Source organism: Aspergillus chevalieri, chromosome 6, assembly GCF_016861735.1.
Source record: "Aspergillus chevalieri M1 DNA, chromosome 6, nearly complete sequence".
Taxonomy (NCBI): domain Eukaryota; kingdom Fungi; phylum Ascomycota; class Eurotiomycetes; order Eurotiales; family Aspergillaceae; genus Aspergillus; species Aspergillus chevalieri.
Window position 1 is genome coordinate 659,181 of NC_057367.1, and position 13,196 is coordinate 672,376.

The window sequence follows — 13,196 nt, forward strand, 5'->3', positions numbered from 1 at the left end:
ATCCCGATGCCATTCCGCCGACCAACCTCCCCAGTTTCGCTCGAAGTGTGCTCGCCTTCCGCAGATGATATAGTTTCAGATGGTGTGCTGGGCTCTGATGATGAATTGGAAGAGGATGCACGCAATGCACAGCGCCAGAGGATCGAGAAATTGGCCGAAGCGTATCTCCAAGGCGCCCCGCTCTTTATCCTCTCCGCCTCCCTCAAGGGACCGTTCGATCAGGGATGGGTGAATCCTTGGAAAAAGAAACGGAAAGCGCTCAATGCAGCTGAGGATTCCAGTGATCCAGTGGTGCAGGAGACTGATCCGCGGCCAAGGAAGCAGTTCCATCATGAGTCGCACGAGTCGTCTCGTCGTACGGAAACCTCCGTCGCTCTGTCAGATGCCCATAGTGAGGGCTCGCTGGCGAGCTCGAGGCATCAGAAATCCCGCAAGCCATTGCAGGATAAGCGGAGCCGGAATTCAGCATCCGTGCAAGGCACGCCGAAGAGAACAGTGCCTTGGACCGGGGATGCCCAGTTGAATTCGGAACTACGTAACAGCAGCATCGCAAGACCAACAGATGACAATTGGCTGAAGAGGGACCGTAGGAGGATTGGGTTTCGAAACTTCGATCCGCCAACGTCGCCAACCACTACTGTGTCCACCCGTCTCTCCGATACAAGAAATCGACGGCACCAGTCCCTTGTTCCCAGTCCCAGACCTTCAAGCCCCAAAAATACAGACACCAAGGAACCAGCATCATCACAAATTGAAAGGATACAAGAAACTCGCCGTTCCGAATCTATCGCCGAAAGTCATTTATGTAGTGCCAGACCTTCGCCCATCAAGCAACAGAACGTTCCGCATTCTGCCGCACATAATGCTCAATCTGACTCCTCGTTCTGCATAGTTTCATCAACTTCACAGTTGCCAAAATTTGAATTTCGGCGACGGAAGAAACGATCCAAATCATCGACAATGAAGCAATCGGAGGAATTATCTGTACTGCCAGAGACCGACAAGGCTCAGCAACCACTTGGACAGGAAAGTCAGCAAGCGCCTCAACAGCCTATATCCCCAACAGGATCTTCAAAGGAGTCAGCAAAGCGTGAAAATGCGTACATTGATCCTTCCCGGCGCACTTTCACGTCGATGGCAGGCTCTCGTGCCTTTGACAGCCATACTACTTCGCGCTTAGGTCTTCTAGAAAGCCGGACGACGCATGGGACCATAGAGAATTTGCCGTCAGCCCAGCCAGTATCACCTAATCCTGCTATGACAGACTACGCTCCATCCTTGCACTACACAGCCCCACCAACGAGTGTGTCGGAGGATAATCATGACGCTGGCCCAGTCCCACCGCTTTCCACCCAAGCAGCCTTAATCCATGCACAGAAGTCTTTTCAAGACGGTTTGGAAAGTCAGGTGGAGGATCAACCCAAAACATCCTCCAAAAAGCGACGCTCTTCTCGATCTTCCTTTCCAAGCTCGACTACATCACAAAAAATCACACCCTTTCACCATCTTAACACACCTCGTCTTGGTTCAGATAACAATCCCTCAAGAACTGCCGCTGCTGCGGTGCCCAGTACGCAGTGTATAGTCGATGCTGTCACCCCTTTTACCTTCAGCACTGAAAAAAAGCGCCATCGCCATGCCCATATTGAATCCTTACCAAGAGTAACGTCGAGCAACAAGAAGCAGAGAACCTCCAGTTTCTCGGACCGTTCTCCGAGTCGTTACCCCGACTGGTCACTATCGCCGGAAAGAGACCAGCTCGATCATAGGAACCAAAGTGGGCGGGAGAGCCCACGCGATTTACAGCCTAGGACAAACCGTAATGGCAATAACCACGAGCCCTCCCAGTCGACCGCATTACCACTGACATTGTCGGGGACAACGCCGCCTACTGCCCAAGAAGGTCAGGGAGGTCTTGCAGGCGAGAGCTTTAACCTCAGCCAAGCAATCGCTGATGCTGGAAGCTGGCTGCAAGAAAGTTTTGACTGGAACAGGGACCTTCGAAGGTCCGGCAATAACCCTGGTGCATCGTCTGAAGATGCACAACGATCTGCTTTGAATTTGGATACCCATTAGCGTTTCGACAGTTATCTTAGCTCAGTCAGAATCTATATGTATATAATAGGATCATCTCCATAAAAGTCAAGATCTAAATTTAGCATTTTTGCTTATTTGCTTACACCTAAAAAGCGTTTCATACAAATGTAAACAGACATTAGGCAATGGCGTTGCCGTGTTGGCCGGCGGAGTTCGCCAGATCAACTCCGACCTCCGAAGATCTGGAGACACCGCAATCATCACCTCCTATTTTGTTCTTTAGTATCATTGCAACCGGTCCATGGCGCAGGCCACGATCAAATGGCTCTGACATCAGTAAGTATCACGCCTGTCAAGTTGTCATATCCCATGCTCACGCCCGACAGTGGAAAGCGTTCAACTTCTTCGACGTCTCGTCGGTCAGGTTATCGGAGGAGAGCGCCTCCGTCTTTGGCGTACGTACCTCTAGCCTCATATCTCCGTTTAGTCTCTCAAAACCTAACATGTCGGTCACTAGTCTGATCTCTCGTCCCTTTGCACCGGCTCCGCAAACCTCTTCCTCGGATCCACCGATGGTGTCGTCCACATCGTCTCCTCCTCATTCAAGATCGCCCAGTCGTTTAAAGCACACGATGCCGGCTCGATAACGCACATGAAGCAAATAGATGAAACGTCGCTACTGGTTACTATTGCAGAGGATCTCCTGAATGAGCCAGTATTGAAGGTCTGGGCTCTCGATAAGCCCGAGAAGAAGACCGGGGCGCCGCAGTGCTTGTCGACGGTCTCGGTGCAAAATGCGCGGAGGCAGTTTCCGGTACGTCTACACTGATTGGGAAAGGGTCTTGCAGCTTGACTGAGGAATTTGAATTGGTACAGATATCTGCCTTCACGGCGCTTAGCGATTTATCCCAGGTTGCGGTGGGGTTTGCTAACGGATCCGTAACGATTATTCGCGGCGACTTGATTCACGATCGCGGTGCACGACAACGTATTGTGTTCGAATCGGAGGAACCGATTACTGGACTCGCGACACAGGACGGACTAACGACGGCGCTTTACATCTCCACGACGAATCGGATATTGACGCTGGTAATTTCTGGAAGAGGACAGGGCCAGCCGGCTCGGGTTCTGGAAGATATTGGTTGCGGTTTAGGATGTATGGCAATGGATAAGGATTCTGGCGATATATTGATTGCCAGGGAAGATGCCGTATACACGTATGGTCCGCGTGGGAGGGGACCAAGCTATGCATTCGAAAGTCCGAAGAACTCGATCAACATCTTCAAAGATTACATCGCACTTGTCTGTCCCCCAAGGGCTGGATCCACAAAGCCAGACTCGCTGGGCATGAGCCAGACAGACGAACTTTTTAGCACGACTACTTTTACCCTGCTTGATACGGACCTGAAATTTATCTCGCATTCAGAGTCACTCTCATCCTCTGTGAAGCGCATTTTCATCGGATGGGGCAGTCTATTCCTCTTGACTACGGATGGGAAGCTTTACCGTTACCGGGAAAAGAGTCTCCAACAGAAACTCGAGATCCTCTATCAACGCAATCTCTATATCTTGGCTATCAACTTGGCCCAGAAGACGGACGTCGACCCTCTGCAGCAAAACGCCATCTACCGCAGATACGGTGACTTCTTGTACCAGAAGGGAGATTACGACACAGCAATGCAGCAATATCTTCGAGCGATCGACAACACGGAGCCATCACAAGTCATACGAAAAGTGAGTTTCCCTTCCAGACTATTGGATGTTGCAAGTTTCTGATACTGGGCAGTATCTTGACACACAACGTATCCACAATCTCATCGAATATCTAGAGGAATTGCATGACCACGAGAAGGCCACAGTGGACCACACCACGTTACTCCTCAACTGCTACGCGAAGTTAAAAGACACAGAAAAGTTGGACTCGTTCATCAAGGCTCCTGGAGAGTTGAAGTTTGACTTGGAAACTGCTATTGCCATGTGCCGCCAGGGCGGCTACTACGAGCAAGCGGCTTATTTGGCTACTAAGTACGGTGAAAATGATATGGTTGTCGATATATTGATTGAAGATTCGAAGAAATATGCCGAGGCCGTCGAGTATATTTGGCGACTTGAGCCTCAAATGGTATGTTCGCCACCAGGAATGGTTGAACTGAACAGATACTAACGGATACAGGCTTACCACAACCTAATGAAGTACGCGCGTGTTCTGTTGGCCAACTGCCCCCAAAAAACCACCGAACTTTTCATAGTCTATTACACCGGAAAGTACCAGCCAAGAACGGAGGTCGAGGCACCTGCCGAACCCCAAGTACAACCTACCAGCACATTACAGAGTCTGGCAGGCTTCCTTCCGCTAGGTCTTATAAACGTCGGCCCAAGTACAACGGAGCAAGTGTCCGAGGCCCCATCCATGGCTGAAAATCAAACTACCGAATCAACTGCGGACTATTTCATTCCGAAGCCAAGGGCAGCATTCTCCGCGTTTGTGGATCATCCCCGGGAATTCATCATCTTCCTGGAGGCTCTTACGAGTCAACCAAACCTGAAGGAAGAAGATAAGGTGGACCTTTTCACGACCCTGTTCGAGATGTATCTGGACACAGCCAAACGGCAGAAAGATACTACTGAAAAGGCGGAGTGGGAAAACAAGGCGAAGAAGCTTATAGAGGGCAAGGATGTAAGTCCTCTCTCTCCAATTGTTAAACTCTTGCTTACTGTTGGATAGATCCCAATCTCGACATCAAATGTCCTATTGCTATCTGACCTGACCGGTTTCCGAGAGGGTTCGACTCTAGTCCGCGAACAAGAAGGCCTTCGGTCTGACATCTTCCGTTCGTTTACCACTGCCAAGGATACCCAGGGTGTAATCAAAGCTCTGAAGAAATATGGTCCAGAGGAACCACGGCTATACGTGGACGCTTTGACGTACTTTGCCTCGAGCCCCAAGATACTAGAAGAGGCCGGCGGTGAACTCGATGTTGTGCTCAAGAAGATCGACGATGACGGCCTCATGTCACCATTACAGGTCATCCAGACGCTGAGCAACAATGCAGTGGTCACTATGGGCCGTCTCAAGAAATACCTGAGTGACAACATTGAGCGAGAACACAAAGAGATATCCTCGGTTAGTGCATATTACCGTTCTCATCGTATACCAATAACTAACCGCTCTCCAGAACCGCCGCCTGATATCAAGCTACAGCACTGAAACCGAAACCAAAAAACAAGAAATTGAACAACTAGGCACCAAACCCGTCGTCTTTCAAGCACGCCGGTGCATGTCCTGTGGCGGCGGCCTCGACCTCCCAACAATCCACTTCCTCTGCAAACACTCCTTCCACCAGCGCTGTTTGAACAAGGTGGATGAAGATGCTGAGTGTCCTGTCTGCGCACCGCAAAACTCTACCATCAAGGCTATTCGCAAGCGGCAGGTGGAATCTGCTGATCAACATGATCTGTTCAAGGGCGAGCTTCAGCGGTCGAAGGACCGGTTTGGGGTTGTCAGCGAGTTCTTTGGGAGGGGTGTGATGCGACCGCAGAGTACGATGGAGTGATGTGACGAGTGATGATTTGTATTACTTTCATGCGCGCAATTGATACCTGTCTGTATTTAGATATTTGTGAATGGAGGTTAGGGTAGCTGTTAGACCAATTTCTTATATATAACGCTTAAAGCCTTTTCTTGCCTAATTTGCTCTTACAGTGCCTATATTCCACGCTAACGTTACTGAATAACCATCCGTTGCTGCGTAAAGCACTGGTACGCTCGTGTCTGTGAGCACTATTTCCCTTTATGGAAGTGTTATCTTATTATCACGTGGTTTCGCGTCACATGGTCCCACCAAACGCGCATCGAGTCGAGCTTCATCCAATCACCCAATCATCCTATCTACCTCTCTGTATAGACGACATATATATCTCCCAATACCCTTATGTTCACATAGTTTACTCTGATCACAATGGCCCCCAACCGCGTGATCCAGGACTCCGACGACGAGGACGACCCTCTTTCCTGCGAGGCTCAACCTCCGCCCCCCATCGTATCTCCCAGGCGAGAGAATCGCCCAGCAAATAGCAGTTGGGAGGACGATGCTTCGGTTGTAAATGACGACAATTTGCAGGATGGTGTTGCTGATAATCAGATCCAAGAAGAGATCAACCATGTTGGAGACATCGGTGTCAACTTCGATGACTTCCTACAGTCGCAGTCGCAAGATGCGCAGAGACGGGCGTCGATATCCTCGTCTCAACGGAGGAGGGAGGAGAGGTGGATTCCGGGCAGGATTGGCAATGGGATTGCGAGGGGATCTGGGTCGATTGGTAAGTGACCCTTAGTCCTGGTTGATTGTGCGGCCAACTAACGAGATAATGATAGCGTTTATGATGTCCGAGATCGACATGGCACAGAGGCGACTGCTTGATGATGAGACTCCACACATTGGACAGCAGATTCCTTCGACTGCAACTGTTCCATTTACAGAATCAGAATTGGGATACATAGATCAGCAACACCAGCAGCAAAGTTTGCAAGGAGTTGATTATAGCACTCTGGGTTATCCTGAGGAGTATCCGCAGGTTCAAGTGCCCGTTTTACACCCTGAGTGGTATAACTCGGATCGAAATCAATGGGTCGAGAATGCCTTGAACGTTGAAGCAGCCCACACCAACATTTCGACGTTTGACCGCACTCAGTCAAATCTATCCTCCAATGCCTACGATTCCGCACTGCAAGGATTTACGAACGCAGACGCCGCAATGCATGAGACTATACAAACAGAGATATTGAATAAAACTCCCATTCGATCAAAATCGCTACAAGAGCCAGCGCTTGACTCTCCACACGATACAGAGCCGTTTTCGTCAATAAGATCACCAAACGTGAGCAGATCGAAAAGCGAGAATACTGCTCAGCAGAGTGCACAGCGGCAGTCTCAAGAAAATACAGCTGACGAACTATCCGCTCATGTTGCTGTTGAAATCCCGGTGATTCAGAAGAAGAAAGCTCCAAAGACAAGGAAGTCCCAACCGCAACCGGAGGATGATGACGACGATGAACTCGCTGCACCTAGTGACTCGAAGAGCAATAAGTCAAAGGCTAGGGAGACTAGCCGCTCAAGGAGCAAGAAGCAGGTCGACCATCTCAACGAATCCAACGGACAGGTCGAAACAAACACACCACATCCTATCACCAACGAACCCAAACCCTTAGGTGACACACCCCATACCACAAACCCCGACCACGACGAAATCAACCTCATCCAACTCGACGGCCCCAAAACCCAGCCCCAACCCCCCGAACCCTCACAAACCGAACCCAACCACTTCACAGAACCACCGAAACCACTCCGCAAAGAACCCAAGAAAAAGAAACTCAAACGTGGCAAAACAACCTCCGTCACGCTACAGAAAACCTACGAACCAGACGTCGAAGGCGACGTGATTTGGATCGACGACCGACAACACGATCATCGACCGGACTCAATTCCCACTCCCGACTCGATTTCGACTCCCGCGGGAGACCAAGAAACACTCGCTGCAGTAGAGATTCCTATTACCGGCGGAGACGAGGAACAGGGTAATCCTAATCCACAACCGGCGCTGAAGAAACGCGGACGGAAGAGGAAGAAGACCTCTGAGCAACCGTATGCGTCTGTTGAGGAGGAATCAACTGAAATCAGTGGATATGCACCTGGTCAACGTCTCAGCAGCTTGTCCGTTGTCGTCGAGAAGCCTGCGAACGACAACGACAAGCAGACGCCAAACCCATTCACAGTCGACAAGACACAACGTTCCTCCGGCCTAGTGCCAGGCCCAGTACCTGAACCCGAGCCCGAGCCCGAACCCGAACAGACCTCAAACGCTCCCAAAACGCCCAAGAAATTGAACTCGGCACCGGATATTTTCAACCAAGAAGGGCAATCTGGTCAGAACACATTAACCAAACCCACCAATAACGACAACAAAGGACCTAGCAAACATTCTCCCATCGCAGGCACGAGCAAAGTGCCCTACCGTGTCGGATTGAGTCGTCGTGCACGAATTGCGCCTTTGCTGAAGGTTATTAGGAAATGATAACGATGCGTTTTCTTAAAATGAGTCTGCTGCTCTTCGCGACATTCGTCCGATTCTCTGCGCATTGTCTCCATATTTGCATTTTTATGTGACCGAACGACTTACTACGACCTGATACAAGATGAGACGATTTACGATGTTGAATCTTTGTGATTTCCAATGTATATTTATCTCTTAGGTAGCACCGTATATTTATATTTAATGGGACATCTAAAAAGACAGAGTACCTTACAACATCTACGTTCATAACCGGAAGCATCCATCACTCGAAGCAAGCGAGGCCATTTCTTGTCTTTTCTAGTCATTCTGCTAAACTACTGCACAAATCTGCAAATAAACGAAAGAACACAGACTAATCCGGTGCATTCTGAATCCCAACTTCCAAATAATCCAAACAGAAAAAAAGAAAAAAAAAACCATCAAACTCGAATTCAACAACAAAGAAATCAGTCTCTTGTGTAGTAAGAATGTTCAGCTCAAAAGAACCGCTGCGGAAGTAAGCAAAGCCAATGTCGTGACAGAAGTGCCCGTCTTGAGAAGAGAGCCGGCTTCCGACTTCACTGGTTTCTTTGCAGCATCCTTGTCCTTGTCTATCGGTAACCATCCAGCTGCCGTATCCTTAGGCTTAGCCGGGATTCCGATGGTGGTACCGTTGGGAAGAAGCTTGTCGGAACCAGGCCAGAAACAACGGCCAAAGTCAGGCTGGCAACCTGTACCGCAGTGCGCCGTAGAGTTGCCGCAATAACCAGCACTACTACAGCAGGGACCGAACGCAGAGCCAACGCATGTGACATTCACGCCGCAGGTGCCGTCCAGAGTAATGGCCTTGAAGGTTGAGGACTTGGACTTGTTATCCTTCTTACGGCTCCCTTTGCTCTGTTTGTCAACGTGAAGAGGGCCGTGGGAGTCTTCACGGTACCAGTACTCCTCGGGGTCATTGAGACACTGGCCGACAGTCACCGCATGATAGCCACGGTCCCGGATTTTGCGCAACATATGCTCCGTGAGGTTGTGGACGGTTTGCTCATGGACGTCGTGAGCGATGACCAACCAGGATTTGTCGGTGGCCTTCCATGGATCCAGGGCCCTGTTGAAGATGTCCTTGGAGACCTGGATGGCTTCGCGACTGTCGTGGGCGTAGTCGCTCGTGTCGAGATCGTACAAGACAACATGGTATCCGAGCTTACCCAGGTCATCAAGACAGCCGGACTCGGGAAGGCAGCTCGAGTATGGAGGACGCATGTAAGTCGGGAAGCTGCCGAGAATGTTACGGAGAGCCATCTCGTTCTTCAAGAGCTGGTCTTTGCGCTGGTCGTGCGAGATCTTGCTGAGATCCTGATGAGACCAGGTGTGGCTGGCAATTTGATGACCTTCGAGCCGCATGCGTCTAATCAACGTGCTCCAGGGCATGTCGAAGTCATCGATAGGTCCCTTGCCACCGTTATTGCCAGTAATGAAGAAGGTCGCCTTGGCGTTGTACTTCTCTAGCAGATCGAGAAGTTCTTCGGTGTATTCCCTAGGGCCATCGTCGAACGTCAAAGCAACGGTACCCGGGACGACACATGAGCGGATGACGTTCGGTCCATAGGGCACGGTGCCAACCTTCGGTCTGCGAATCTTCTCAGTGGACGGACCCTCGGGAGAGGAAAGGGCATCGCAGTGACCAAAGTCGATCTGGCAGTCCGGAGAGCGGCAGTGAGCCTTGCTCGATCCACAGTAGCCTGTCAGAGACCCGTCAGTACGTTTGGTTCTCCTCGTTCGAGGGGGTACTGTCGAAGAACTCACCGGCAGTGGAGCAACACTTGCCCTTTCCACACTTGCCGTACTTAGGACCACACCGATTCTCGAAGTTCTCCGTCCGCAGCTCGCTGCCTTGGCCACCGATGTCCACAGTAGCAGAGACAATGGGAGAGTTGTCCTTGGGTGGCTGTGGAATGCTGCGAGCAGACACAGACGCTGCCAGGGCGAGGGTCGAAAATGCAAGGACGTCACGCAGGTGCATTTTGACGATTGATGCAAGGGTAAATGGAAGCTAAGATGCAGGATAAGATGAGATCTGATGCCGGTAGTATGCTTCAGATAAGGAGAGGGACGAGAATAGGAGGATGGTGAGAGAGAGAGGAGGAAGAAGAGAAAGGAGGGAGGGAGAAGGAAGTTCTTAAGGCGGGAGAGGACCGCAAAGGAAAGCAGGATTCTGGTCGGAACTGGGAAGGAACGAGCCCAAAAAGGAAGGAGGCCTGGAGGAAAAACGGAAGGTGCAATACGCGGAGCAACCACGTATGGTGGTGTAGCCGGTATTTTTCTGTGGTGTAGGTCAAAATACCCAGCCTTTAATGTTTTGCTCGAAGATCATTTGGATTCTCATCACGTTCATAATGCGATGCCCAGCCCGTGGACATCAAACCTAGCAAATCATAATTTTATTACATTGAAGCCAATATCGGTTTTGTAGAGCATCTTTAGCCTACTAGACCAAGCGCCTTCGTAAACGCCTAAGCAACGGACACCGGTTGGGAAAAGCTCTGTACCAGCTACTGCACAGGTCAATTCTCATCCTTCACCCAGGACTCAATACCAACGTAGGTCACGAATTTACCTCGAGATTCTCCTCTCCGACCGCAGAAAAGACGAACGGCGCCAGAGTTGGTAGATGAGGACCAAACTTGGCGGGAGCACTTCTCGCTATGCTTCCAACGGTGGCAATCAAGTGTCGGCGGTGGACGGTAGTCAATTGCGGAGATTGGAAGCTCTCCACAAGTTCACCAACAAACTCGTTGAGCTGATGATCCGAAAGATGCAGGACAATCGCCGAGATGGCTGACAATGCACGCTTCGTGACCACGGTACCAGCCGTGTCGTTATCGATAATGGACATGACGGACTTTTGCAGGGCTGTTAATTCCGCCTCGCTGAGAAGCGACCCAAAGCACGTCACGACCTGGATTGAAACATCAATGGCATCACTGCTGAAGCCCTTGGAAGGATCCTTCTCCAGCATGCCCTGTACGACAGAACCGCGTCTTGCGGAGGGAGACGGTGTGGGGCCGGTAAGACGAGGGATCAAGACTTTCGAGATTGCCGAGTATGCCATGTGCTCATCCTCAGCAGCGGGCTGTCCGGGTTGTGGACGAGGAAGGGCGTTCACGATGACTCTTAAGGCAGTGTTCGGGACGGAGGTATCAATGGTTTGTGAGGCAGTCAGGTCGGTCAGTTTCTTGAGGAGCGGCGTGAGACTTTCGAACGGCAACCGGACGACGAGAGGACCGAGACTAAGAAATATCAACAGTTAGCCAAGCTTTCTCTCAGATGTTCTGGAGTCCCCGCTGGGTTGATCTTGTACGAACCACTTCAATGCCTGGTTTTGAACGTCACCATGCTGGTCATCCAGAGCCTTGAGCAAGCCATCAGCCAGTTTTGTAGAAGAGTGTTGGTCATGAGGAAGATAGGCTGAGTTCGGGCTGGTGAGGATGCCAAGGAGATCGTTCAGAGACATGTATCTCAAATCCGCATCGGGGTCATCGAGCTTGGAGAGCAGAGCGTTGAGGCTCTGCTGCGTTGCTTGTCGGTCTGCCATGTTGCGTGGAAGCTAACTAGAGTGAGAGATAGCTAGATTGTAGTGGCAATAGGCGTAGTAAAGAAACAGTGGAAAAGGAGCACCGGCCAGAGAGCAAACAGATGATAATGAAGCTATCAGAGGCACGTGGGGTAGCTCATATTTCTGCCTGAGGTCATATTCAGGTGTCGATGACAACTCCTCCGGAACACGACGCGGACCTCATGTGCAGAATGTCTACAGCGAACTGACAGGTGCAGGAGAAAGGCAGCAAATAACGACATGTAGAATAATCGCCTTATAATGCCCAATCTCTGGCACTAAAATAGCCATCATTTATCAATCTGAGGCTCTTTGCCACGTTCCTGGCATCTCCCATGACATCACCGGAAAACAAGCCTGGGCCACACCGGTTAATTCCGTTCCGAACCGATTCTATACTACGCCGGCGTTGCACGCAATCCTCTCACATCTTTTCCAATTGCCTCATTCCTGTGGTTTCTTATTCTTACTACCGTGGTTGAATCTACATATATACAGACGCCCCCGGAAAAAATCACAATGGCATTCCCTGCTTTCCGCACTTTCATGACCTCCCAGTCTGCCCGCATGCTGGGCGCGACTGCTCGGAGAGCCGGACAGCAGGCTGGTCGTCGCACTTATTCTACCGCGAAGGCTACTGAGGGCAAGGGGTCGGATCTTCCCTGGTTAGTTTGCTTATGAACCAATTGCATTGATTCGCGACCGGGAACTAACCCACTTTCTCCGCATCAGGCTCCTAACCTCCATCGGCCTGGGCGCCCCAGCTTCGTACTGGTTGTGGCAGACCGGTCGCCCCGAGAAGCACGACGACCACGGCCACGGCAATCACGCTGAGCACGCTGAGCCCGCGCAGGAAGAGAGCCAGGAGCAGGCGGAAGCTGCCCCCGCGGGTGAGGCTGCCCCCCAGCCCGACCCCGAGGCGGAGAAGCCGGAGCCCAAAGAAGAGACCAAGGCTGAATCCACGGAAGAGAAGAAGCCTGAGGAGTCTCAGCCCAGGGAACAGGATTCTGAGTCCAAGGATGAGCAGCCCAAGGAAGAGGCTAAGAGTGACGATGCTCAGCCGGAGGGTGAGAAGCCCAAGGAGGAGGCCCCCAAGTCGGAAGGCGAGCAGCAGGTACGTTGACTGTAACCGCCATGGCGCATCTGATTCTAACAGATTCGACAGCCCAAATCCGGGAAAGAGTCTGAAAAGACCTCCGACGAAAAGCAGTAGAGTGCGGGCGCTCGACCTCCTCACGACTCCAGTGACTGCGCCCACCGGTTTGATGCTGTAATCACATATGCTCTGAATATAAACGTGCCGGGTGTTTCATGTGATATAAGCTCTGAAAATAATTGTGTAATATAAGTTAGACGGTGCATTGGATGCAAAAGGTGTGAATGAACAAGCAATCTTTACTTTGCCGTAGATCGACTCATAATTGAGCTCCCGATGGTCATCAAATGCGAATCTATATCATTGTTATTATTATCGGAAACTGCTGTGGAAAGT

General features: G+C 50.9%; 6 protein-coding genes across 6 annotated transcripts; 4 read left to right on the forward strand and 2 right to left on the reverse strand.

Moving 5' to 3' along the window:
- Positions 1-6: 6 nt before the first annotated feature.
- On the forward strand, positions 7-2,076 carry ACHE_60215S (uncharacterized protein; the record flags this gene model as incomplete). Its single annotated transcript, XM_043281365.1, has 2 exons — positions 7-805; positions 893-2,076. 2 exons carry the CDS (start codon positions 7-9, stop codon positions 2,074-2,076), a joined length of 1,983 nt encoding a protein of 660 aa, XP_043138851.1.
- Positions 2,077-2,358: 282 nt separating this feature from the next.
- ACHE_60216S (tethering complex subunit PEP5) lies at positions 2,359-5,591 on the forward strand (the record flags this gene model as incomplete). Its single annotated transcript, XM_043281366.1, has 8 exons — positions 2,359-2,373; positions 2,424-2,492; positions 2,555-2,851; positions 2,914-3,771; positions 3,824-4,159; positions 4,211-4,714; positions 4,763-5,161; positions 5,214-5,591. The coding sequence occupies 8 exons, from the start codon at positions 2,359-2,361 to the stop codon at positions 5,589-5,591; spliced, it is 2,856 nt and encodes a 951-aa protein (XP_043138852.1).
- A 405-nt stretch (positions 5,592-5,996) lies between these two features.
- Positions 5,997-8,109, forward strand: ACHE_60217S (uncharacterized protein; the record flags this gene model as incomplete). The annotated part of the gene is made up of 2 exons (XM_043281367.1): positions 5,997-6,357; positions 6,413-8,109. The coding sequence occupies 2 exons, from the start codon at positions 5,997-5,999 to the stop codon at positions 8,107-8,109; spliced, it is 2,058 nt and encodes a 685-aa protein (XP_043138853.1).
- A 471-nt stretch (positions 8,110-8,580) lies between these two features.
- ACHE_60218A (chitin deacetylase CDA6) lies at positions 8,581-10,111 on the reverse strand (the record flags this gene model as incomplete). The annotated part of the gene is made up of 2 exons (XM_043281368.1): positions 8,581-9,830; positions 9,895-10,111. 2 exons carry the CDS (start codon positions 10,109-10,111, stop codon positions 8,581-8,583), a joined length of 1,467 nt encoding a protein of 488 aa, XP_043138854.1.
- Positions 10,112-10,640: 529 nt separating this feature from the next.
- Positions 10,641-11,683, reverse strand: ACHE_60219A (uncharacterized protein; the record flags this gene model as incomplete). The annotated part of the gene is made up of 3 exons (XM_043281369.1): positions 10,641-10,643; positions 10,706-11,378; positions 11,454-11,683. The coding sequence occupies 3 exons, from the start codon at positions 11,681-11,683 to the stop codon at positions 10,641-10,643; spliced, it is 906 nt and encodes a 301-aa protein (XP_043138855.1).
- A 540-nt stretch (positions 11,684-12,223) lies between these two features.
- Positions 12,224-12,917, forward strand: ACHE_60221S (uncharacterized protein; the record flags this gene model as incomplete). The annotated part of the gene is made up of 3 exons (XM_043281370.1): positions 12,224-12,369; positions 12,437-12,818; positions 12,870-12,917. 3 exons carry the CDS (start codon positions 12,224-12,226, stop codon positions 12,915-12,917), a joined length of 576 nt encoding a protein of 191 aa, XP_043138856.1.
- Between the last annotated feature and the right edge of the window lie 279 nt (positions 12,918-13,196).